The 25194-nt window shown below is 40.9% G+C and overlaps 3 protein-coding genes across 3 annotated transcripts; all 3 read left to right on the forward strand.

Annotated features, from left to right (window-relative positions):
- The first annotated feature begins 2768 nt into the window (after positions 1 to 2768).
- Positions 2769 to 8532, forward strand: zmynd19 (zinc finger, MYND-type containing 19). Its single transcript, XM_026356343.1, has 6 exons — positions 2769 to 3012; positions 4253 to 4312; positions 4406 to 4512; positions 5343 to 5483; positions 5723 to 5903; positions 6210 to 8532. The coding sequence occupies exons 1-6, from the start codon at positions 2962 to 2964 to the stop codon at positions 6351 to 6353; spliced, it is 684 nt and encodes a 227-aa protein (XP_026212128.1). The 5' UTR covers positions 2769 to 2961; the 3' UTR covers positions 6354 to 8532.
- A 1656-nt stretch (positions 8533 to 10188) lies between these two features.
- Positions 10189 to 12078, forward strand: tmem141 (transmembrane protein 141). Its single transcript, XM_026355707.1, has 5 exons — positions 10189 to 10341; positions 10470 to 10536; positions 11310 to 11393; positions 11506 to 11616; positions 11755 to 12078. The coding sequence occupies exons 1-5, from the start codon at positions 10288 to 10290 to the stop codon at positions 11814 to 11816; spliced, it is 378 nt and encodes a 125-aa protein (XP_026211492.1). The 5' UTR covers positions 10189 to 10287; the 3' UTR covers positions 11817 to 12078.
- Positions 12079 to 15438: 3360 nt separating this feature from the next.
- Positions 15439 to 23882, forward strand: sapcd2 (suppressor APC domain containing 2). Its single transcript, XM_026355937.1, has 6 exons — positions 15439 to 16448; positions 18719 to 18852; positions 21398 to 21544; positions 21684 to 21785; positions 22120 to 22236; positions 22336 to 23882. The coding sequence occupies exons 1-6, from the start codon at positions 15656 to 15658 to the stop codon at positions 22462 to 22464; spliced, it is 1422 nt and encodes a 473-aa protein (XP_026211722.1). The 5' UTR covers positions 15439 to 15655; the 3' UTR covers positions 22465 to 23882.
- Positions 23883 to 25194: the final 1312 nt, after the last annotated feature.

Here is a 25194-nt window from a genome sequence, read left to right on the forward strand (position 1 = left end):
AAATCTGTTCATAGGTCTTCTAACAGTGTCATATTTGATCTTCTTTCCTTTTTTATAACCACTTCAGAAGTATTTATTGCCCATAGGTATAAAGTACTGTTTCAAAGTCGCCTATAACTTAGAGGAAAAGAAAGAAGAAGTACATTAAGTCAGTCCACCTCAAAATGTGCCAACAGTTATATTATTATATTACTATAATATTATCACTTTGATGTTCACTGTGTAACAAAAACTCCTCATACATGCAAAACTTTTTTTATTCTCTTTTATGTGTTGTTCACATTTTTCTTTAGACAACAAAGTCTGGTAAAGTGATATCCTGAAATTTATTACAACACTTTTCTACTAAAAGTTAATGAATCAGCCACAATGTGAATGGGAATATTTTTTACAAATGATAATCCTTTAGTCGTGTTTAATAGATGCTATTGTGACAGAAACTGTGGAGGAGACAATTTAATTTTCCAGGGTGGATAGGTGCTCTAGGTGTGTGGATACACCCAGGATCAGAGCCACACCTAAGAGACAGCTCTGTTTAGCAATAGGTAGCAACACCCACTGTCTGGAAAAGATAACCAAATGATGAAGATTTTGAAAGTTGGTTTACCACTGAAATATGATCTGTTGATCTAAAATGTCTGCAGTTTGTTATTAGTGTCTGCAGCATGGCAATGGCCTTCAGTGTAATAATGTAACAGACTGAAAAGCTTGCACTTTTGCTTTTGTTCTTTATCCTAATCCTAATTTCCATTGATGTTCATTAAATTTGCCAGTGCAACTTACTGGTTTAATTGCCTCACTTAGCTTTCAGATGCTAATATTAAGGGTTTTTTGTTAACTAGACGTGTAAAAGTCTCAGTATCAGTTATATCAGTTTGTATCTGTTTCTGTCCTAAATCAAACTGAACCAAAAACTAAGACCTCTTGATAAAGATACAAGTAAGTTTGAAAGAAACAGATCAGATCCCAAGAAATTCAAACCAACACCAAGGAACACCCCACCTCCAAACCTCCACACCTCCCAGCTCCATGTAACTGGATAGGACTAATAGACAGAGGGGATGGGGCGGGGGTTCCACACATTTCACTTTGAAACGAGAACAGCAGCACTACAAGGCCACTATTGTTACTGTCAACATAAAGGCCGGTTTATAACAGGTAAAACTAGTGAACACAAGCGATACAGCACTTTGTGCAGATAATTAAGCAAACAAGGGTTTCCTGTTTGATAAGTTTGTGAATCACGTGAAACACAGCATTTTTCTTTTCAACTGACAGGTTTGCTGCAAAAAAGAGATCAATATGAAAATGAACAATATGAAAGTGGTCTGTTTATTAGAAAACAACTAATCCTAAATTGTTTTATACAATCTAGTTTGACTTTTTTAAATGTTTTTTTTTTTTTGTACAAAAACAACTATTTTTTTTATGTCTTATGTCTGATGTCACATTGAACATGAGCTGGGAAATATAGTCTAATAATGGTTGAACAAACAATTCCCTGGCATTTCTATAAATTTTTCTTTTTGTCTTACAGCTAATTTAGCTAAACTAGACAGACATAACATATTCATAAATCAACTGCTAATTTTGTTTTCACAATCTAAAATTACTCTTCTTTTTACAAATCAATTAATTTTCCACTGCTACGGAGGACTTTTTATGTAATACAGCTCCAGATCTCCAGAGGGTGCTCAGTCACTGAGGGAACCATGATGTCAACTACATAGCTGAACTGATGTGCTGGTATTGTAAGATGCACATGACAGAAATCAGGAGATTGTTAGAACAGATAAAAGCACATAACAAACTCAGAATTACTATGAACCTCCTTTATTCCTAATAGCTCTACTCTTAATTCATTTCTTTGCACATTGTGTCTTCATCTTTATTTGCAGGTTTTCTGTCACCAAGTCTTTCCTACATGTTTCACTGTAGCTGCTTTCACTGAGCACGCTAAACTACAGACTTATGTATCTGAGTGATTTTTACATTTAAGCATCAGCATGAGTGTTTAAATGTAACTGAGCAGTTTTAATAAAGCATAATGCACCCCTGATGTTTTGCTTTGTTACTTTAATTTTTTTTGTTGTTCTGCTATATAAGTTTCCTGTGCAAAAGTATTACATAAACTTGATTTAATGGGTCACTGGAGACCATTAAAATATAATAACTAGAACCGTGATCAATCTGCTTTTCAAGCAGAACGAGTTTAGCATGTTTAAAGTCTGTATTTGTCTCTGATCATTTATGAAGAAGCAATCTATCAAGTTTGCTAAACAAACTGAAAAGAAAGGATTTGATAGCATGATGTTAAAGCTGAACATGTACTAAGACTAATTAACATTTTCCATTTCTTTATTGGTGGTTTTATTTAAAATTAAAAATGAAATTAAAATTTATACATATTAACAATGTACACTGTATATTATCACTGTTTTTGTGCTTTTGAAGTGGGGTCAGTGCAGAGTAGTATACTGGGGTTTCATTTGATGGAAACGTCATGCAGCCTGACGCCAAACACGTCACACAGCATGACGTCAAACACCCCCGAAAAGACGGCTCCGGTACCACCCAGCTATCAAACATTTCGCGCGAAAATGGCTGGAAGTGGTCACGAGAGTGCCGTGACGAAATAACTGCCAGTGGGCGGGCTTTAGGGAATCCGCGCGTTCCATTGGACGGCGTCATCGCAACCCAGCGTTAGGCGGAGTGTGATTGGCCGGTGAGGCGGTGGCTCGTCCTGTTCCGCCCCCCAGCAGCTCGCTCGGCTTCCCTGCGCTAGCAGCGGTCTGTCACCGAGGCTGGGCTGGAGAGACGGGGAGTGAGGGCGAACACCAACCAGTTAGTCCAAACTGGCATCGCAGCGGGGCTGAGGGGCTGCCCCTGCGACTTTTAAACCTGAATACAGTTTAGGTTGGATCCTGCGCCCTCTCGCTGTCGCCACCACCCGTCCTCCTGATGTCGGATTTCAAGCTCGGGATCGTACGGCTCGGCCGTGTGGCCGGGAAGGTGAGCTGGATCCCAGGGCTGCCATGTGCGGCCGGGGGAGGGCCCACGGGATCACAAAAGGCGCTGGGAAAAACACATTTAGCGGCGATAGGTCGCTGCTTGTGACTCGCTTTTATAGTCGCGAAGCCTGTGTCGACGCTGATGTGGGTCACTCCTGCTGATTTTAGCTCCTTTCAACCGGGTTAGAAAAGCCGGCCGTGCCGAGACAGCTTTTCAGTACCACCGCCGCCACCAGTCTCGCTAGGAAGCTAACGCTAACTAGCATATAGCAGGTTACGTTAGCTGTTGACTGTTGGTTAAAATGTGAAATTGCGCCACGAATGTAAACACACGGGTTATTTTTTTGTTATTGCTCATGTGGAGTGAAATAGAGACGAGTGTTTTCTTCTCTTTTGGACGGTGGGACACATCACGTATACGGTCGGTGGTTGAGTTAGCAGCGCCACGCTAGCTGTGTTATTAGGATTACACGGTGAAGTGTCTGCTAATGAGGAAGCCATTGCCATGCACCATCAACTGATTCTTTTGTGCAACGTGACAAAGCACCGGCAAGACAGCTCAACAGCAAGCTTGCACCGTCATTTCTTTTATGGATTAAAGTGCACAGCATTGACGCCAACACTGTGAATGTCGGTGTAGAAATGCTCCTATGCTGCTCATGTCACAAGACACTCACGCTCAGGATAAACGGTGCAGGCAGTTTTGTTTGAGCTGTGACGAGTCAGCTGTCCACCAGCTGAGTGACAGAGCTGCTGGACTCCAGTCACACAACTCATTTACATGATGTCACTCCTGCTAACATCTACACAATAGTCTGGCAGACGAAACAAAGTGTCACATTGCATGTTTCGACCTTTTTGGTATGTGGAAAAATCACCCCTGCTGACTGGTACAGTACTCACTGTAGCGTGGCCTTACTATCTTGTTTTTGTCGTGTGTTTGTTGTTGTCTGTTCTAAGTAGTGTTATTCAGCTTTTTAAGTGAGTACAAACCAGTTGAACTGTGCACAAGAAATACACCAAAGCCACATTTCCTTTTTGGTTACTAAACTCAGCGGCAGTAGCCATTGCTAAATAGCAGGAGGTGGTTCTGCATTGAACAATCATCTTCCCCTGGAAAAAGTGACACTTGAGCTTACAAAATCATTTATTTTTACAGCATATTTAAATGTTGTGATCGTAGAAGTTGAAAATTGTAACCCTAAAAATAAACTACTCTCTCCCAATGTTTCTCATTTCAGACTAAATACACACTCATTGATGAGCAGGACATACCACTTGTGGAAAACTATGCCTTTGAGGTAAACAATAAGGATGAGGATTGAACCGCAGATTGTTTGTATTGATGTTGCCACATTTAATGATATCAATTATATATTATATTATTTTGACAGGCGCGTATGGAGGTAGATGCGGATGGCAACGGAGCTAAGATCTTTGCCTATGCTTTCGACATTGGCAAAGGCCGCTGGGCAGGAAGGCCACTTCATGAGTTGCTTTGGTAAGTTTTTGTTTATTATATACATATAGGTGGGAAAAACTCATTTTTTCCTGTGTGTGCATTTGGGATCAAAACTATTTAGGCAAATATTGTAACTCAGGATTTGTCCTTCTTAGGACCCTACTGATAATAATCAACACAGAAGTTACAATAACATCTGGATGATTTTCTACTGTTTTTTAAAACTGTAATATGATTGGAGTAATCAGGAAAACCTTAAGAAAAAGTAGAGCAGCACCAGGTGCATATCTTTTTAACAAACAAGATTTTGAATCCCTACTAGCAGTTGACTATCTATACCCTCCAAGATAATGCTCTTGAAGGTATCAGTGAAGCGTCACCTCAGTTTGGTCTCTTACAAAGCTTTAGTACTTGAGGCGATCAGTCCTGTGGGTATCACAATTTATATTTGTTGAGTTGCAGTTCAGTTGAATGTTACCCTGTGTCTTATTTTTCTCAGCCACTCATGTGTTGTAGCATTGAGGACATACAGATAAAAAGTGGGTAGCAGTGTCTGGTCTCTCACAGATCTGTAGTTCTGGGGATTGTGTTGTGTTTAGCATGTAATTTACATTCTCTGCATCGAGTGGACACTTGTTTTCTGATCTTTCTGCCACTGCCAGACAAAAACAATGGTGATGATTTATTTTGATAAGTTGTTTTTGTTTTGTTTCCCAATACTTTAAATGACATGTTAAAGACATGTCGAGAAGCTGAGCCCTCAGCTCACCAGCCAGCTACAGTGATGTATAATGTGTATATCTTCATGAACTATAGTTATCTTGTACTAATGATAGACTAACATAATCTGGGTACATGTCTGTAATCAGGGAGAAGCACAGAGGAGGTATCGCCCCCAGTTTTCAAGTAATTCACATCAATTCTGTGACGGTGGACAACCGGCTAGACAACCTGCGACTGGTGCCAGTGGGCTGGAGCCCCAAGCCTGAGGAGATCTCCAGCAAGCAAAGGTGGGATCAGAGCTGTTTTTTTCAGTAATAGACTGAAAAAAAGAACTTGTTTCTTCTTTTACCTTTAAAGAAGTAGAAATGAATCTTCACACTAAGCAGTCATGCAATGCATGTATGGTCCTAGTTAATGGAAATGAAAACATGAATCATTGTCATCATGTGACTTGTGTAAAAATTCATAATATTGTTGGGTATGTAACACTTAACACTAATATTTCTGTCTATTCTGTTTTGTCCAGAGAGCAGTCTCTGTACTGGCTGGCCATCCAGCAGGTGCCTGCTGACCCTGTGGAGGAGCAGTATCTGGAGCTGAGCCGCACACGCTACTACAACGCTAACGGGGAGCTGGTAGAGGAAGAGGAGTGCTCCTGCACCTACTACGAGTGTCATTATCCTCCTTGTTCACTCATTGAGAGGAGGGTATGTACTGTATCTGTCATTGCTGTGAAAGAACCTGTGTGTATTTGGCTGCCTTCAATAGTCTAAAAGAGAGGTGGTGTTGGTGCATCCATAGTCTGAACACTTATGTAACGGGGAGGTTTTGTTTCCTTAACATGTTTTCTCAATGTAACTATCAGACATTACGTGGACTTTGTACTAGGGAGCTACATGTTCAATGCAGTGAAGTGTATTGTTAAGGATTTGTCCAGTAAAGTTGTTATCTAGGATTACAGTACAAATGAGGCCCCAGAGCCAAACATGATCTTGTTGGTTGTCTTTCCACAGCTGCGGGAGTTCAACATCTGCGGTCGCTGCCAGGTGGCACGCTACTGTGGCTCCCAGTGCCAGCAGAGAGACTGGCCCGCCCACAAGAAGCAGTGTCGTGAACGCAAGCGGGTGCTGGCCCTGGAGTCAGAGCCTGAACGATGATCTGCCCTCATCTTTACTTTGGAGATGATGAGGAAGAATTTGAATGGGGTGGGGGGCAAAGTTTGACTTGTGGGGGGGAGGGGGCAATGATGAAGTGCAAAATGGGGAAAATTGCTGACAAGAGACTAGAAGAGGACAGTGTTGGTTGATTGAACGATTTAGGGGGAAAATGGAGGATGGGAAGAAAAATAAAGAAAAGACATCTGCCACTTCCCAGAACTGATGATTCTCCATAGCTTACTTTTCATGTGGATGATGGGGAAAGGTATTATTTTTTTTTTATTTTTTTGTTTTTCTCGATGAGGGACACCCTCGAGCTCTACCTGCTGCTATGATTTTTGTATGTGAGGGCGGGTGGGAAAGTTGTCTTGTTGATGAACTGCACAAGCTTCTTTGGACCACAGTCTAATACGGACAGTTGTCATCCAGTTTTGTTCCCCCAACCAACTACTGGGTGTGGTGACGTCTGTGCAAACGGGGGACCCAGGGGCTACAGTACCCGTCATTCAGCTGGTACAATGGGACATGGACCTTTTCACTGTATTGCTCCCTTTCTGACCTCTCTGGTGCACACGGCTGACGTCTTCATGGTCATCCACACCTTATCCGCCTCCTTGTCTGTCATACTCCCCATGCAGCCAACTACAACACGCATCAATAGATTTCACTGATTGAATCGCACTACCAGTATTGTTTGTGTGTGTGCACGCGTGTGTGTGTGTGCGTGCGCGTGCGTGCGTGTCTGTATGCGCTGCCAACATATACTGAAGGACACTGAAACGGTCAACTTGGATTCAGGGCTGGATTATTGTATGTCTTCAATTCCTAGAGGGGCCATATTACACAAATTTTTAATTGTTTTTATTAATAATGAATTGATGGGATAAAAATATTTTCACTGTTCTGAAATAAAGTAGCTGCCAAGTAATGGCTTTAATTTTTCTTTAGGTTCCTTGATATATTTACAAATATTTTTTTCTTTTTTCTTCAAATCAGTTTGGTCATATAAGGCACAAAGTTTAAATCATTTAAAGTAACTGGATTTATTAAAAAAAAAAAAAAATTAAGTAAAAAATCTCCCGCTAATTTAAACCATCAGTTCAGGTGTTGGTTGGTACGTTGATAAAATAAGAAATAGTTCTTTTTTAGCTTCAAAATAATTCTCATGTTCCCAACACAAAGTCCTCCAGTGATTAGAAAACAGAAGAAATTATCTTATCCAAAGTCTGCTCTTGTTGTTTTAGATCCCCCCAGTCAGTCCTATATTACCGTTTTTTAACACAGTATCTTTACATCTGCTCAGTTACGGTGTGTGTTGGTTTCGGGGTGGGGGGCGGTCCTGCTCAGTTTCTTGTGAGAGTTTGCTCTAAGGGTTATTTTTTGAAGAAATTCTATCAATGGAGCTATATTTATTTAAAACACTTGATTGTGAAACATGTTTTTGTCCTGGTGATTTTTGAAGGTAAATGTTTTGACAATGTGGGACCTTTATGTCGCATCAGTTTGGACGTTGTACCCCTGTTCATTTTTAATTTTTCCTCTTCTTTTCTGATCCTGAATGAATGAATGAGTGAGTGAGTCCTCACATTCGCCCTTCCAGATTTTCCACAAAAACACTGCACACCCTTGTTGTCACTAAAATCTTCCATGTGAGGTGTCCCGGAGTGTAAAACTTGAATTCAACCCCTGTTAGGTTTTATTTTGGAGAGTGGTTTTATGAACTGAACCATTTCCTGCTTTTGTTTTCTAGGACATGACAGTTCAAGTGACATTACTATGTGTCAGTTTTATCCTTGATTACCTGCCTTCCTTGTATTACCTGCAATGCACACCTGCTAATGTTCAGTCCAGACACTTAATAAGCATGTAATTCACACATTTACATGCGACCCGTTGATTGTTTTCTTTTGTATGCGTGTGAGAAAAGTTTTGCAACACTGCACTAAAAATTTGTCTCCCATGTTAGCGTGTTTGTTATAGGTTGTGTGAAGGAAGGTGTGTGATTTGGACAGAGTATACAGATTGTGTCTGAAATCTTTTTTTCTTTTGTAAGAATATAAGCATTAATCACCTAGAAATAAAAAGCTACAATATGTCAGTGGAAGTACAGTTGGGGATAGCTGAAAGTTGCTTTTCCAATGTAAAATGATAATAAATAAAATCAGCCTCATTTGTTGGAGCTGCCTTGTGACATCGTTACAGTGTACAGTAAATACTGAAACGTGGGAGTGCATTTCAACAAGTTAGAAAATTGTGAAGGGTTTTTTTATTCAACAGGTAAAACTCAGACTTGTTACATGTTAAGGAAAATATTTCAGGCCTTTTGTTTTCATTTTGGTGGTAACGGAGGACAGTTCATGAAAATCCAAAATGCACCAATTTACTCTTAGATTTAGGTTTAAATAGACTGTTTTCACAGCAGAAATCTTGGCCCTGTCATCGCAGAGAAAGATAACCGAAAAGAATGATAACACTAAAGAATGATTGCATTCCTTTAAGGTGAGCTAGAACGTAACTAGCTCACCTAAAAGAAATGCAATCATTTTTAGTCTGGTGTTGTTTCCTTTTATAACAAGTGAAAGTATCTGCTGTGGAGTCCTGTGTCACTGTTTTAATGATTTTACTCTAAACAGTCTGTGTCAGGGGACAGTCTTATCATTGACAATATTTATTGTACTAGCATTTAGAAACTATCAGGGCAGCCAGGGAAGCACACTTTCTTACTCTATATTCTCTGGCCCTGGACTTTTCACTGGACTATTACACATCTGTCAATATGGCAAGAAGTTCAGATTTGGTTCTTCATCTAAGCAGCTTTGTAATCAGTGTACCTCATGGAAATCTTGGCCACATGGCTGAGTGGAGCCTTTTTGCTTAACCACTCAGTACTGACAGCACTGACCACAGAGCCACAATTAATACATTGAGCTCATTTGTTTTCCTGATTAATGTTTTTTTTTTTTTTTTTTTTTACCCCGTGTTAGTAATGAGAAAGGCAAACAAGCTAAAATGTAAATGTTATATATTTCTTTCATTATGATGAAAGACGCTCCTTCTTTTTCCTATGTAACAAGTAGCAGATGTCCAGCTGCTGTGCTGTGGCTGTGTGGTAACTTAATCTTCTGTATTGTTACTTGTGTCTTTGCAGTAGTTGGATTCTGTCCATATGTCTCTCCTTCGTCTTCCAGCACATCTCCATCTCCAGTCTGCAGCGGAGCCCTCTGGTGTCAAAGTTCGACAGAGGGGTCACAGGGATCAACGTAGTGTCCTGTCTCACAGACATGGGGGGATTACATATCACAAGTTGCATCTATGTTTCGCTCACTTGCATCTTTTCCTTGCATCTTAGTCCTTCCCCATAAAGATGCCAGGAGAGAGAACTGAAGAAATGTTTTGTAAAGAGATTTCGTTTCCTCTGAACCATCATTTGCTGTGAGGTCTGTTCTTGATGACAGTGGCTCAGCTGTGGATCAGCTGTCAGTCACACTCTAGAGTTGCTGTGGTCACTTCTGTTGGAAGGCAAGTTGTATTGTATATTTATTATTCTGATTAAATACAGTATTAATAGTATCATCGCCTTAACGTTTTCTTGTCTCCATTAAAATTTTTTCATTAATATTTGTTTCTTGTTTTATCATTAATAAAATCTAGGTTTATTCATTGACTTGATACTATTCTGTATTAGTTAATGTTATCACAGTTTGATTTTTTTATACATTGAGGTATTAAACTTTAAACTATGCTGCAGTACCACCTCCTGCCCATCAGGTGTCGCCAGTGTTTTATACACACAACTGTTCATCACCTCTGTGCTTCTTCGTTTCCAACACGGAAGTTTTATAACAGCACAGTAGTGTTTACAGTTGTTGCAGGTGTTTAGTTGATGTTGTTTTCGCATTATAATTTAATTTTTAGCTTCACAACAACAGACTAGATGGTGAATCTTGGTCTCTCCAGAGTGGATGACGCCTTGGCAGCAAAACACACTGTGAGTTTTTGTTTTTATCCTTTGATAATGTTTGAAGGACACTGACAGTAACATGAACTTTGTAAAGTACTGGTCTCAACAAATCTTAGATATCTGAAAATGTGTTTTCTCCTTTTCTTGGCTTTCAGGGTCTACAGAGATATGCTGCCTGTCAGTCTCAAGCCTTCATGAAAGGGGTGCTGAGCTTTGCACTTGGTAAGTTTATTAAACCACAATGTATATTATAGCGCCTTTTGTCATTTATTATTGTAGACATAGAAGACATAGAAAATATATAATTAATTATAATAATAACGATTATCTTACACTAATTCTTGCAGTATATCTATGTCAGTTCAAATCTTTGAATGATAAACAAGCTAAATGCCTGCATGTCTGCACAAACGGATTAAAAAAGACCAGTGAACATATTTAGATGATTGTGTACCACAGGAGGGAGCTACAGCCTGAAATAAAGCAGCATGATTATTGTCACACATGTCACACTAAACCAATGTAGAGAGCTTGATTTACTTGCTCTAAAAATAAAAAATATTTTTAGCTTTGTTATTAATTATTCATAATCACTCATGACATATGTTAAGGAAAGCATCAGAATGACTTTCTGTTATTATTATGTATAATTTGGAGCTTTAGAGTATGATCTGTAATATTGCCTGACTAAACATATATTTAGATACAGTATTATAAGTGGAACAGTAGTTTTTTTTTGCATTTATCTGTTCACTTTAACTATAAAGTTTCTGTTATGATTATTGTTATTTTTATCCCAGCAGCAAAGTTTTCTCAAGACAGAATAGACCTACTTTCTGGAGGACCACATTGGCCTGTTTAAACACAGCTTTAGCTGTTTCCTTTTCTAGCAGAAATTGACACAGTCACTCATCCTGGTTGCTGAAGGTGTCAATGACCATTCAGGATCCAATTACATATTAGTGAACAATGTGTGTTGTGTGTGTTGTTTGTAGGTGCTGCAAGTTTATTTGGCATTCAGAAGGCTTTAAAGAGGAAGCTTCCTTATCCTCTTAAGTGGAACCTGCTCATTTCAGTAGGTGAGAAGTGAAACATAGGCATTTACATAATTTGTACGTACAGGTAACAGTGCTGTCTGTGCATGCTCTGCCTGTCTCCTCTGTAACCTCCCTTTCTTCCCTCATGTCTCAGTGGGGGCATCAGTGGGAAGTTATGCAGTAACTCGCTGGGAAACACAGAAATGCTCAGACCTCTGGATTCTACTAGAAACAGGCAAAGCCCCAGACAGATCTCCTCAACAAGGTGAGTACAACGTGCAACAAGAAAACATATACCCTTTGAATTCCTCGAAGATTTACTTTTGCTGGCCCTGCTTTCCAGCCATAGTGAAACAAATAAAGACAGTTTGCAGGCCTTATGTTTTTTATATTTTTCTTTCAGTGCTGAAACCAGTGGAGTCAGAAGGATCAGGGAAAACAAAATATGGCGATGTGATGGAATAAGTTTTAAAACTTATTTATCTGCTGTATAAAACTGCATCTACTGAAAAACACTACCATTGTAAAGTTTGGGATTACTTGGAAATGTCCTTGTTTTTCAAAGAAAAGTAGATCTTTTTTGTCCAAAACTGAAAAATATTTATTGGACATGTGACCATTCTCAAAAGATAGTGTATATTAGATATATTCTGTTTATTACACACATTGTGTGCATGCATCACAATGTCTTACACCTTTATTTTTGTAATAAACCACATGGACGCAGTGCTGTGTTTTGTGTTTTAGCTACTTTTGATAGATGTGTTTCTTAAAACAAAGGTCAGACATTGGTTCAGGTAATTGGGAGTAATCATATGTTTTATTATTATTTGCCGAAACCAGGTCAAACAGCCCAGAAAATAATACGTTTCTCTCTTCAAGTTATGATCGACACTGATATGTATATATTTTGAAGTAAAAAGCATTTTGTGAGAAAATCTTCACTGGATTGAGAGAAATTCACTTCAGACAAGATGATTATAGAGAGATGTGTTTTTTTTTTCTTTTCGTTTTTAGTTCTCTGTAATGGCAGTATCAACAAGATGTGTCAAATTATTATAATGTATTTTGTCAGGGATAATTTTAATATGTATAGTACAGAAAACTGATGTTTGAGTGAGTGTTTGACTAAACAGAGAGGAAGAGCACAAATACAATCAAAATATATTTCAGATCATTATGTTGATGGCAAGACACACCTGTTCTGACAACTGCAAATACTTCCAGTCCACATCTTTCAACTTCAAGCCTGTGGTATGAAACGGAGATTTTGCATGAGCAAACTGGATTCCTCCCACGCCTAAAATAGATTGCCCAACATATGCCCAGAAAATTCCAGAAATAAATAAAAAAAGAGCCTAGTATTATTTACACACTGTATTACACACATTGTATGTGACGCAGAGGGGGAGTACAGCTGATTCTGACTTGGCATGTGTTCAAATCCGGAGGTATTTGAATTTTAAACATCCACATCCCTTCAAACGTATCAGTACTGGAGACGTTTACGACATCAACACACAAAGTGATGAGGCTTTCCGACAGTCATCCCTTACACGAAGACAAGTGCTATCATGATTTCTATTTGAAAATTGAACGGAGGCCAATTTCCTGTAAGAGCTACTCATGTCTGTGTGAATACAGAATCATGTTGTGGTGACAAACATGCCCACAAAAGAACAGCGTGATTACACTCTGCTCCTTTAGTCCACACTATGACTCCAGTTTGCTTCCATGGCTAAATTAATTTGTACAATAAGCTGTGAGACATAAATTCTGCACCATGCAATGCAGGCTGTTGAAACAATAGAGTCTTTCAAGCATACTTTAACACCACGAGTGAATAAAGTGACCAAAGTCCAGGCCTCATGGAGAACAAGAAACTCTGCAAGAGCATCACAAGCACACAGCAGCATAGTAGGAAACAAGTTGATTGTGTTTGTGAAAGAAAGACATCTGAGTGGATGATCCTCACAGAAATATCAGAATAAGAGCAGATTAGGCTTTGATTCTTCGCCAATTCAGTGCTGCCACCCCCACTCTTGGTTCCTCTCGCTCTCAGCCTCCCACTGACTATAATTCAAATCTGATTTAACACCTCCAAGATTCAGAGGTTCTGAAGTCTCTTTCTGTGTCTCTCCACATCCAAAAAACAGTCTTCCTGAATTGAATGAGCTCTCAAATCCTTCGTCACACGCACAGTGATATAGCTAAAGGAAAAGACTGAGAGACACAGAGAGCAAACAGGAGTGTATGTCCAGAACAAACAGCGATATGAACTGGCCTTTTGGCACGCTTGACAACCACTGGCATGGTTTTAAAGCCTACAGTGTGTGTCTGGCTGGATTGTGCAGCAGCAGCAGTGCATGTGCGTGATAACATGATGAGGGGAGCACGAGCGAGTACTCAGTTGACTGATCCTGTGTGTTGAACGATCACACTGAGCTGAGCTACAACTGGATAGTGTGTGTGTGTGTCCCATTTTCCTCTTTGATACACTTTTAGTATTTCTTTAGTTATGTAACACTGTTGTCTGAAATGCACAAAATCCCAATCCTTTGTAGAAATTAGTCACGGGGTAAATTAGTAATCTGAAACTGTATTATTGAGTATTTGAGCATCAGATCTACTGGATATTCTCTCTATAGCCCAGAGTTATAATCAATTACAACAAATTAAAAAAACAACTGGTGTCTGATTGATTGTCAGCGAGTGGGGAGTACATACATTTGCTCTAGGGGCTTTAATGATTGTGTGTCCTAGCTTTCAAGCTCTGTACAACCCATGTGATAAACATAATAGGCAAAATAAGTGAATCATTATCTGGTCTGACAGGAAAAATAACTGAATAGTTTGCATCAAGGCGAATCCTTTGTTAGAGTGTGACGGTATCTTCAACATCAATCACTGCTAAAGTTTCTTACAGATGATGACAGAATGAGAGTTCAAGTCCAGGCAGGTCAGAGATGGATGTGCGCAGGGACCGAGAGTTTCTCAGCGTGACTCATCACTTAACAAAACGAGAAAGAACAAATGTCATCGAAGTGCCAGAAACAGTTGGGATGTGTTTGACGATGAAATTTTGATTTGAGCTGCATGCAAAGATGCAGCTTCTCAGTCTGACCAAAAGAAAATCTTGAAATGAGTCGCAGTAGGTGATAAACAGTATCTGATTCATGATGAAGGGATCTTTTGAGGGGTAACGACAGCACACTGTGTTAAAGGGTTATTTTATGTCACTGTTGTCACTTGAGTAGCTTAATTTGGGCATCAAGGGTCAAGTGAGATGAAAACAAAAATCCATGTGTATGTAGAAAAAGATCTTTAACCTCATCCAAGAGAAATGTGAGAGTACATTTAATCAGATTTAGTAGAAAGGGACTAATAATGCCCTACGTTAAATTTAATTGCACCACCATAAAATTAGGTTTATGTACAGTACAAAGGCTGGTCCCTGTGCCTGATATAGCTGCTTTACGTCTAAAAGCACCAACATCTTCTTGCTCTATGTAAATATTGTTCATTAACAGCGCAATATGTCTCATACTTTGCTGCAACACCCACTCACCAGTGTAAGAGTGGCGGACGTTATGAGCTTGAAAAATATGGATGATATCGCAAATCATGTGTATGCATGTCAGATTTCAAAGGGTGACTTTGAAATTTCAACATAGGGCTATCTTGGGGTTTGATTCCCTCTAACTGCCCTATTTTAAAAGATCTCTTTGTTTTCTAGTTGATGTCATCTGGTGGAGTTTTTCAGTCCATTATACATTATGGGGTTGTTAATTTACTCAAACTACTTACTTGCAATGAATTCCTCCAGGTGACATCATCTGAGTTCATGAAAACCAGATGTTTTCGTCTTGAGGACTTTTTTTTTGAAATGTAATACTGAATGTTTAAAGTTGGTTGGATGTGTCTAAGATGGTGTTTATAATAATCCAGGCTTTATGAATAACGTCTCATAACAAAAGCACAACTCAAACTGGAGCCCACCTCCCGCCTGCGCCAATCAGCGCCGAGCTTGTGCGCACCGCGGCCAATGGCCGGTGGGCTGGAGGGCTGGAGGGGCGGTGCCGGGGAGGAAAAGGAAAGTATGGATCAGAGAGCGGCGGAGTTTCGGTGGGAAGAGACGGTGAAAAGGGGGAAAACTGCAGCATGGCAGCGTGAAAACCCGCAGGACTTGATGTATTTTGTTGCTGTGTGGTTTGTTGTAATGTTCTGGGTGTTTCAGTAAAGTTGGCCAGCTGCGTGTTGGTGCGTTTGGACAGACTTGGACCGTGGACTTGCGCAGGACCTCCATGGCTTTGATAGCGTCGGACCAGGGCTGCAAACTGAACGGGACGTCGGCGATTTACGGCAGAGTTGGACCGAGGAAAGAGGAGTTTCAAGGCCGAGCGGAAAGTTTCCAAGCGGCACGAATGCAGCCGAAGGACGCGGAGTATTCAACAGATGGTCTCCCCAAAGCCTTCCTGCACAGCCTGAGGACCCTGTTTGACATCCTGGATGATAATGGACGGGGGTACGTCCACATCTCGGAGATCGAGAGCCGCTGGCAGGGTGCAGACACCCGGGACCTGCCCGGCGGGGTGCTGCCCTGCCTCCGGAGGGTCACCCCACCGCACGGCTGCCTCACCTTTGAGCGGTTCGTTGCGGGGCTGCGGTACTCCATGCTGAACCCGGAGCACAGCGCTCACTTCAGGGCCCAGGCTGCGGTGCACCCGCAGCAGAATCCAAAGCAGGCCCACAAACCCGTGCCCCAGTCCACATGCAGCGTCGGGACCCGGGTTGAAAACAAAGTCCGTCCGCTGGGACCGAGCAACGTGACCAATGTGATCCAGCAGCACCGGGCATCCTCTCTGCAGAGCCGGTCCAGGCCCGAGGAGGGGGCCGGGTACCCGGCGTGTGCACCGGCGCGGTATTGCGCGGGTTTCGAGAGGACCGGGCGGAGTTTGGAGCGGATTCCGGTGGCTCCGGAGGGCGGGTGTTACAGGGCCGAGCCGAACCATGCTACCAAACCAGCACAGCCGCAGCAGAGCCGGGTCAGGTCCATCGAGTCTCTGGCTCTAGAGTCGCCTCAGGTCCAAGAAGCAAGTAAGCGGCACCGAGAAGGCGATGTGGGTTAAATGTGGGGGGGCTGAAGTAGACGGGTAAACCCTGTCAGAGTCCAGATGTAACAGCACATAGATAAACAACTAATTAGCTCTGTCATCACTGATTAATGGAAGATGCTGCTGATAGGATTGTTCCAGCACTAGTCTCTGTTAAAGCTTCATGCATGATCCTACTTTCAGTCTGCACTTCTTTTTACACTTTTAATTCCAGCTCAGTTTCAGTTCACTCCTGTTGCTGCAGTTATAGTTTTAAACAGAATCATATTTATATCAGAATGAAACTGAGTCACTGCACCCCTGAACATCTACCAGCGCACAGGAGAGAATACACTTGAGATGAAACTCCCATGAGGGAGCCATTTGATTGCATGCCCAGCTGAGTTCATATTTTGGCTGCAGCCTTGCCAGCTTCAGTCTCATGCTATAATTGAATCGGATGCAGTGATCCATGCTGCACACACACAAGTGGACGATGTCTGCAGAGCTTGTTCATTAGCATTTGTCATTCAGTGAGTGTTATAACTTTAGTATAACCCCGATGTCGTTGTTAGATTTTCACATCCCACTTCTCAAGGTATCTCTTTAAGGTTAAATGGTCTCTGCTCCAATGATGGTTTCCTAGTTGAATTCATTGATTCATGAGTTCATTACCCCTTCATAAATACAGACTGATTGTTGCCCGTTCTTTCTTTCTGTCACTATCATCCAAGAGTCCTTTCACATGCTCTGCCTCTCTTGCACATACACACGCTCAACAAGAGTCCCTTCGAGTTTGCATGATCTCTATACAGCCAGGCCTGTCTGGAGTTATCAGAGTGACACTTCCTCTGTCGAGCCCCTGGGCCTTTGCTGTGTACACCATTTTTCAGATAGATAGTAGTAGAGGACCATTTTCAATACTTTTTGGTTGGAGTGTGCAGTCAGATTCAAATATCTTGTGCAATATAAACCAGTATTTACATAACAGCATACTGTTTATATAAAATGCTTCTTTATCAGTAATGTAATATGTTCACATACCTTTGGTGGTGTAAGGTAGACCGCAGCGTCTGTGCTGTAATCTCTCACATGCAGCCAAACACTGCTGGATTAGGCCAGATTACAGCAGAGAGGCCAGGGCTCACTGAATCACTGCATTGGTGAAATCCCTCCCAGCACCCTGGACATGACCACAAATTCCTGACTTTCACTCTCGCTCTCGCACCTCTGTTGTTTTTTGGGAAAGGTCAGCAGGAGTGCTATACACTTCCATTTAAAAACCTGACAATGATAAAACACCACAATGGAAAACCAGGACAAACAGCCACAGAGATGCTTTACCAAGTTCACAGGCTCAGCTGACAGAAAAAACTCATTTCAAACACAAGAGCAGTGATTCAAGGAGATCTGAAGATCTGAAAACAGTTCAATTTACAGTTTGTTCGTGAACACAATAGTTAACAAAACAGTCCCGCCACAGGATCATATGGTCTTTGTCAGCAGATGGGTTTTGATCCATTGTCATAAAATGAGAGGTCAAATTTTTATGATCCAAAAACACAGGTTGTAATGCCCCACCTTTTGACTGATGTCTCAAACCCCGGCTTAAATATTCAATAAATAAAACTTCTTATAGCCTTAGTTTCTAGTATTTATTTAATGCTTTGCTTATTACACTGTTGTTCATCCTAAAACTTTAAAGTGCTCCAGGTTAAACTGTTTTTCTTATGTTTCATTAAGTGTAAGTGCAAGATTTTATTTACATTTTCTAAGATTTAAGTGTGAAGTAGAAGCATAATTAAGTTTTACATTTAAAAAATGAGTGTTTGATGAAGCCTTTGTCAGTATCACTACATCCTGACTTGTTAAGTTCAGGACGTTAATACATTTGCAGAGTACAGCTCCCTCCAGTGGTATTTGCTGGAAACCTAGATGCATTATTCTTCAAGTTAATGTTTTTTTCTGTAGTTTTATTGTCTACTGAGGTGGAAGTGTTCTGTCTATTAATTTAAATAAATATAATACAAATATAAAGCATGAATTGTTAGGATTACACCACAAATATCTGAGCCGTTATAACCTACATCATCAGACCAAGTCATATTTGTGAATGTTTTCATGAAAGGTTGTACAAACTGTTTGTTTCTTTGTACAGTACCCACAGTCCTGTTCAGCAGATGAACGCTAAGACTCCAGTAATGACAGACTGCATTCCAGACCGCAGTGTTATGTTGAAACTGATGTGAATGTGCCCGTTTCTCATCTGTCTAGGTGTTGTGAAATCAGGTTTACCAAGATCTCAGAGCGAATCAGCAACAGGATTTACAGGCGGCTCAAGGCGACATGGGCGGAGTCGGGAAGACCAGAGACGACATACCATATCCAATGGAGTGGATTATGGAATGGTTGGTACACACTTGACAGCTGCACCCAACTTTTCAGACCTACTTCCTGTAGAATATCACTTATTTTGTAATCTTGTGTTTACAGGTAAAAACTAAATCCCTACAAACCTAATTAGAATTAAAACAAGCAGTAGTTTGGTCTGATTAACCGTCTAAAATGATTAAAATTACCCCAAAAATATACACAACATTGATCAAAAGGGTTCAAGCATTAGTAGAATCAAGTATTTCAGCTCATAAATGAGAGTATTTTCCTTGTTTAACAGTGCGGTAGGTAAAGAGAAGTTGAATACATTTAATTTTAGACTATTGATCAGACAAAACATCGGTTTACAAAGCTTTCCTGTGAGAAACATTTTTTGGCAGGTTAATCATTTAATGAGATTCACCTTAGGTTGCAGCAGTAAAGTAGGATCACTACTTTCTTGTGACATGACACAAGCAACTATTGTGGAGTAGTTTTTTGTTGTGGTATTCGGGGTTTTTAGCTGTGTTGTGTGTGTTAGCAGAGGAGAAATAGTAAAGACGTTCAGATAGACAGTTTCAGGAGTGTGACTGGGTGTAAATGAAGCAGAAAAATGGAAAAAGGAAAAGGTTTCCAGTGCAGGCTCTTGTCTATTTCACTTTCTATTGGCCTCTTCATTCCCCTCCCATCCCTCTGCTCCCTGCCTCCCCCTCACTCTGCCCCTCCCACCTCCAGTCTGGAGCTCACGCTCATACCTCTTCTCACTCTCCGTCTATCCCCCTGCCTCACCATTCTCATTCTCACCAGCTCGCCTCCTCTCCTCTGTGTTGTTGTTGTCTTCTCCATCTCTTTTCCCCCTTGGCCTCTGTGTCTGGAGAGGCTGACTGACCGACACCCCACCTTCTCCCTCCCTCCCTACCTCTCCTCTCCTCCCCCTTCCCTCTGTCCCTCCCACCCAGGCCAACTTGGCTCACTGCTGCCCTGATGGTAGTGAGCCGAGTTGGGCCCAGGGGCCTGGTAGATTTAGAGGAGTCACTTGGCCGACCTCGCCCAGCCTGGACGGCTGTGTGGGCTGCTTACACTACTGTCTTCATCCCCCTCAGCAGTAGCCTCTACAGCAGCAAGGCCCTGCACTTTTTCCTTTGGGTGAGTAGGACAAGAGCGACAGAAGGAGGGAGTAGGAGGGAGACGTATTTGTAGAGGGCAGAAGAATGTAAAGTTTATATGTGAGACACTTTTGAAGTCAGTAAATTTCAGGATTGGCTTCTTCTTATTGTAACGTGTGGCAAATAGTATAGAAGATGAAGAGCTGAGTGAGGAATAATGGTTTATTTAAATGAACTGATTAGTTAAAGGACAGAACTTAATAAAATTGTGAGAGATATATTCATAACTCTGTAAACTTGAAATAGACTTTTCACTATGTTTTAGACTGATAGACATCTGGATGTTTTGGTTTGTTGTCTCTGACCAGCTGATGTATTGTAGTGCATCAAGTTGCGGACCACACTCTGCTGCTTTGTAGATGAAATTTGAAAGGGTGTTATTCTGTTCTTTGTGTTTTTAGCTGAACGGCGTGTGCAGATGGTGTCACGTCATTCTATGTATGTTGTTGTGTGTATTCATGACTGGTCATTCAGGCAGCAGTGAGCACACGGACATGCATGCATCGTTTTCCACCTTTCAGCCATTTGCGTTGTGACTCCCTTTCTGTGTATTTTATCTTCTCTGCTATATTCATCCAGACTGACACTGGATCTAGCTGACACAGACTACATCCTCCTCTTTATCTAAACCACCTTCCCCTCTGTTGTGTTCACACTCTTGCTTTATGATTTCTGGGAGAGAGCACAGGTTTGTTTAATAGGGTTCGATTGTGTTCTCTCCTTCATTTACTTTTGCAACACGTATCCTGTTATATGAGCAGCAATCAGTGGAATGTATTAAGCTACACCGGGGGCACAGGGATGGAGTAGAGGGTGGATAGAGAGATGACACACCAGGTGGCTGAATGCCAGCAATGAGGCCTGAACTATGGCAGTGTGCTGCATGGATAGCATGGTCAGCACAACTCAATGCAGCTTTGCTAGGGTGCACACACACAAACGCACATCTCTTCCTCTTTCTCTTTCACACACACTCACACATACTCACACACTGGGCTGGCCACAGTGGAAGTGGATCTGCTGTTTACCCCATTCTTAGGTTGCTGTTCGGTTGCCATGACGCTGGGCTGATTGCTCCTCTAAACATTGTTCAGGTTGGGAGGGAGTCTGGCACAATTGGTGTGGCGCCATTGTCTCGGGCAGCACAAAAGAGTTAGCTGCAGATGCCCTTGTGAAAAATTGGGATTTAGTCTACGATGCAGACTGGTGCCTGCCTGTAATGAGTGATTCAATCTTGGTAACAATCTGAAAAGTCTCTTAAACTCTACGGCTGTAGCCAGTATAATTGTACTATATAACTGTTTGTAGTTAAAAACACTCAATAGTGTATTTTGTCCAGACGATGTTTGGCAGTAACTTTAATATCTGTGCAGGGATAGAAAATATGAACCCTTTTAATGTTTACTTTGCACAGTTGAAGCAAATGAAAGAACTGGAACAGGAGAAGGACTCCCTGCTGGCGGGTCTGGAAGTGGTGGAGCGGGCTCGAGATTGGTACCAGGGCCAAATACACAATGTCACAGAGAGACAGAGGCAGGTCGGGCAGAGCTCCCACTGCACGGTCAGTACAAACACGGGTCTACAACTGTTAAAAACAATTTAACATTTTTGTTGTTTGGTGATGGTCTTGTTTTATTAATGAAGATAAGTCAGGTCAGTTAAAGACAACATTAATAAGTCAAGAGTTTTTGTCTTTACAGGATTTTTTTACTGAAGCCAGTCAGAGCCGCATTAATGTTCTCATTCCTAAACTTCAAGAAGTCAACCGCTGCCTTAATGACCTTATTTCTACCACTGGGATGGTGAGTGTTGTTTCTTTGTTCTGATAACAGCTGCGATTTAAGTTACACCAAGCATTCCTTTATGTGTCAGTGTATACAGATGTAGTCTCAATATAAATCTTGATTGTGGATTCATATATATATTCATTTGTTTCAATACACTGAATTAAAATCCAAGCATGTCTATAGAGGGCACGTCTTACTTTTTTCTTACTAGAGAATTTGTGAAATTCTTCCTGAACCACAAATGTACAAAGCAGTTTATAGGAACCCGGGTCTATTACAGGTCATTACGAAACAACTTGAGTTGATCTTGTTTTTTCCCTAAAACGTGTTTCCTTCTGTTTCCCAACAGTCATTTCCTTCCAATGTTGCTCAGACTGCAGCAGCTTCAGCAAACTCCCAGCCTCCGGCTCCAGCTCCTCCACAAGCCATCCTGAGACTGAAGGACCAGAACCGACTTCTCACGCAGGTCCAGCACAGTCTGCAAACTGCCAGTAGACAGAAATTACTGTAGCCTACAGGTGTATGTGTGTCACTCACTTAATTTCTTATCCTCCCTTTCATTAAGGAGGTGACGGAGAAGAGCGAGCGGATCGCCCAGCTGGAACAGGAGAAGTCGGCCTTGATAAAACAGCTTTTTGAGGCTCGGGCACGCAGCGTGCAAGACACCAGCACACTGGACTCCACCTTCATTTGAAAACAATTACTCCACCTAACAACTAAACAACGTGTTTCGATGAGGAAATGCCACAAAACAATGTCCACATATCTAAACTGGTTCTGGAACAAACTTTTGCAAGACTGAAGCTGACTTCTTGTTTACCCAACTGACTGCTCAGTGGCAGCGATGCACCTTTAGCCACGACGCACCAACACTCTCAGCTGCTACAAGTGACCACTCCACTTAAAACAAACCATGCACTACTCAGATGTGAACGCCCTGAGGAAAACTGACTGTGAATGACTTGGCCCCAGAGTAGATAGGCTCTGCTGCCTTCATGTTTCCTACAAATACACTCCCATTACAAAAAGACTAGAATTGTATCAAGAAACGAGGCAGGTGTCATGAGATCTGTATTCTTCACAGGATTTCAGCATCTACAAGATCTCCACTCTCAAAAACACTGTCTTTATTTCTGCTGCTCGACTGCACAGGCATCGAATGAAACATAAACTTTAAGTAAATGGTCCAAAAAGTTACTGGACGATGGTTTTGATGGAATAAAATGCCATATTCTTACATTTTAATATGAAAACAAATTGACTTTCTGTGACCTATCAGTTATACTATGATTTAAAGTTTGGTACTTGGATTTAAACCATAATAAGATACTTCACCCTTGTCTTTCAGTGCTTCCTTCATTTTCCTGTAACTGAATGATAATGTTTACCTGACATTTCTTTCTTGGTTTTAGAGTGTTTAAGGAATGGCAAAAAAAACAGTTTACTGTATATAATAATAGCTTGTTAAATGTTAGTAGCGCTCATGAATTTTGAGACACTTTTTTTGAAAGATTGGAGAACATAAGAGATGGGAGAACCGTCTGCAAGCCACAAAAATGTCCAGGCAGAGATTGATGGAAGTTTGCACGTAGAAGAGAGCTGAAGAGGATAAAAGGCGGCAGGCGATGAATGTCGTAGATGGGAGATCTTCTCATGTCAAATCATTACTTTTGCCTCCCTCTGCTACACACCTGGATGTTTTCACAGTGGATTCTAGCACATTTTCATCAAAAAAAAATCTGAAACTTTGAGACGCAGCATTAGCACAGATGTAAAAACACACTTATGTCCTCCTAAATGTACCTCTTCTCTTGGTAATATTTGGCTTTAGACTAAACTGTAAAAACATTTAACAGGTTTACTAGAGAAATGTTTAGTTTGTGGGTGGCAGTAGAAAGAAAACATTGTAGGATGATAATGGATCTTTATGGTACTGCTGGGATGTCTGCACATAACATATTGTAGTTAGTTTGATGTCCGTTTCCCATTTGTTTGATTGTATGTTTCTTGCTGCTCAAACTGCATTGTATGTGAGTGAAACCTTTCCTTATACTTTCTATTGAGAGCACTCCATCTCCTGATAAAAAGTAAAAAATAAATATGACCAAATGATTCTGACTCAGTGCGTCTGTATTTACACTGCTGCACTGAACACAAATGTAGACATAAAAAAGATGGGCTTAGAACTGAGATCTGTTTTCTACTAACACATCAATGAGAACTTTACACTCCTCAGCGGTTGTACTTTCTCAACTTCTCACCCTGTACGTACTTGACAATTTGTGTGACGTGTCTGCATTTTGCAGATTTCAGTTAAAGATGTGTATCAGAGGGGGGGAAAACAGCTTTCAATGAAGAAATATCCAGGATGTTTCAACTTGCTTACTTTGTAACTCACGTAGCACATTTAAACGTTATCTGTACATGTGATGGAAACATCTGTGCAGCATTTAAACTTTAGAACTTTTGAATTGGTTTGATCAAAATCTCCCAAAGCCGTCACTTAAAGAGATGCTCTCTATGCTCCCATCTGCACATTCGAATATCAGACGATTTTATGCAGGATTATGAGCTAAATGTTTCCATGTGATGAACAAAATACATTTTTCCACACTGAGAGTTGCCCTCTTCATACCTTACCAAGAGGTAAAGAGACAAAATAGAAATACAAAATCATGTTTATAAAACACCTCATGCATAATACTCAGACACTGAGAGAGAACATTTATTTTGAATAATGTTCAGCACGGTCATTTGCATCTGATGAATGTTTTATTTAGATTGTTGATAGTTACTGTTACTTTCTTCCGCTTGCAGTCATTATATAACTTCCTGTTATTTGGTTGCTTGGTGCGATGCCATCAAGCACTTTGGTTTAAAAAACTGTCAAGCCTGTCTAGATGGTGGGGTCTTTTAGATAGCAAGTAAAGACTTAGATCTGTCCTACTGCTTGTGATAGGAAAAATTAAATTACGATCATTTAACATCAAAAGGATAAAAGCAGCTGTAGCTACTACAGAGAGAGTGTGTGTGTCTGTTTTTTAGTGGTCTGATGCAGAATTTAGCAAACCTGTTAAAAAATCCTCTACCTTACAGGAGGGAGACACATCCCACTGTGAAGCTGGCACCAACACAAACAAGTTCGGAGACAGGCACATGAAAGTAAACAAGCCTGGGTTGGGTTTCAGCAGATGGGATGCCACGCTGTTCAAACAGCCGGAAACACCCAGAAAACAACACACAAATAACCTGTAATGACAAAGTGATGAATGATGAAATGATCAACAAGTTTATGGAGTATATCGATAGTGTTTTAGTCATTGTACTCTATAGAGTCTACAAAGCAACACATTGGGTGTGAATAAGAGGTTAAAGGTCACCTAAAATGTCATTCTGCAAACCACAGAAACAACACAACCTGCGG

The sequence above is a fragment of the Anabas testudineus genome, chromosome 12 (genome assembly GCF_900324465.2).
Source record: "Anabas testudineus chromosome 12, fAnaTes1.2, whole genome shotgun sequence".
Lineage (NCBI taxonomy): Eukaryota > Metazoa > Chordata > Actinopteri > Anabantiformes > Anabantidae > Anabas > Anabas testudineus.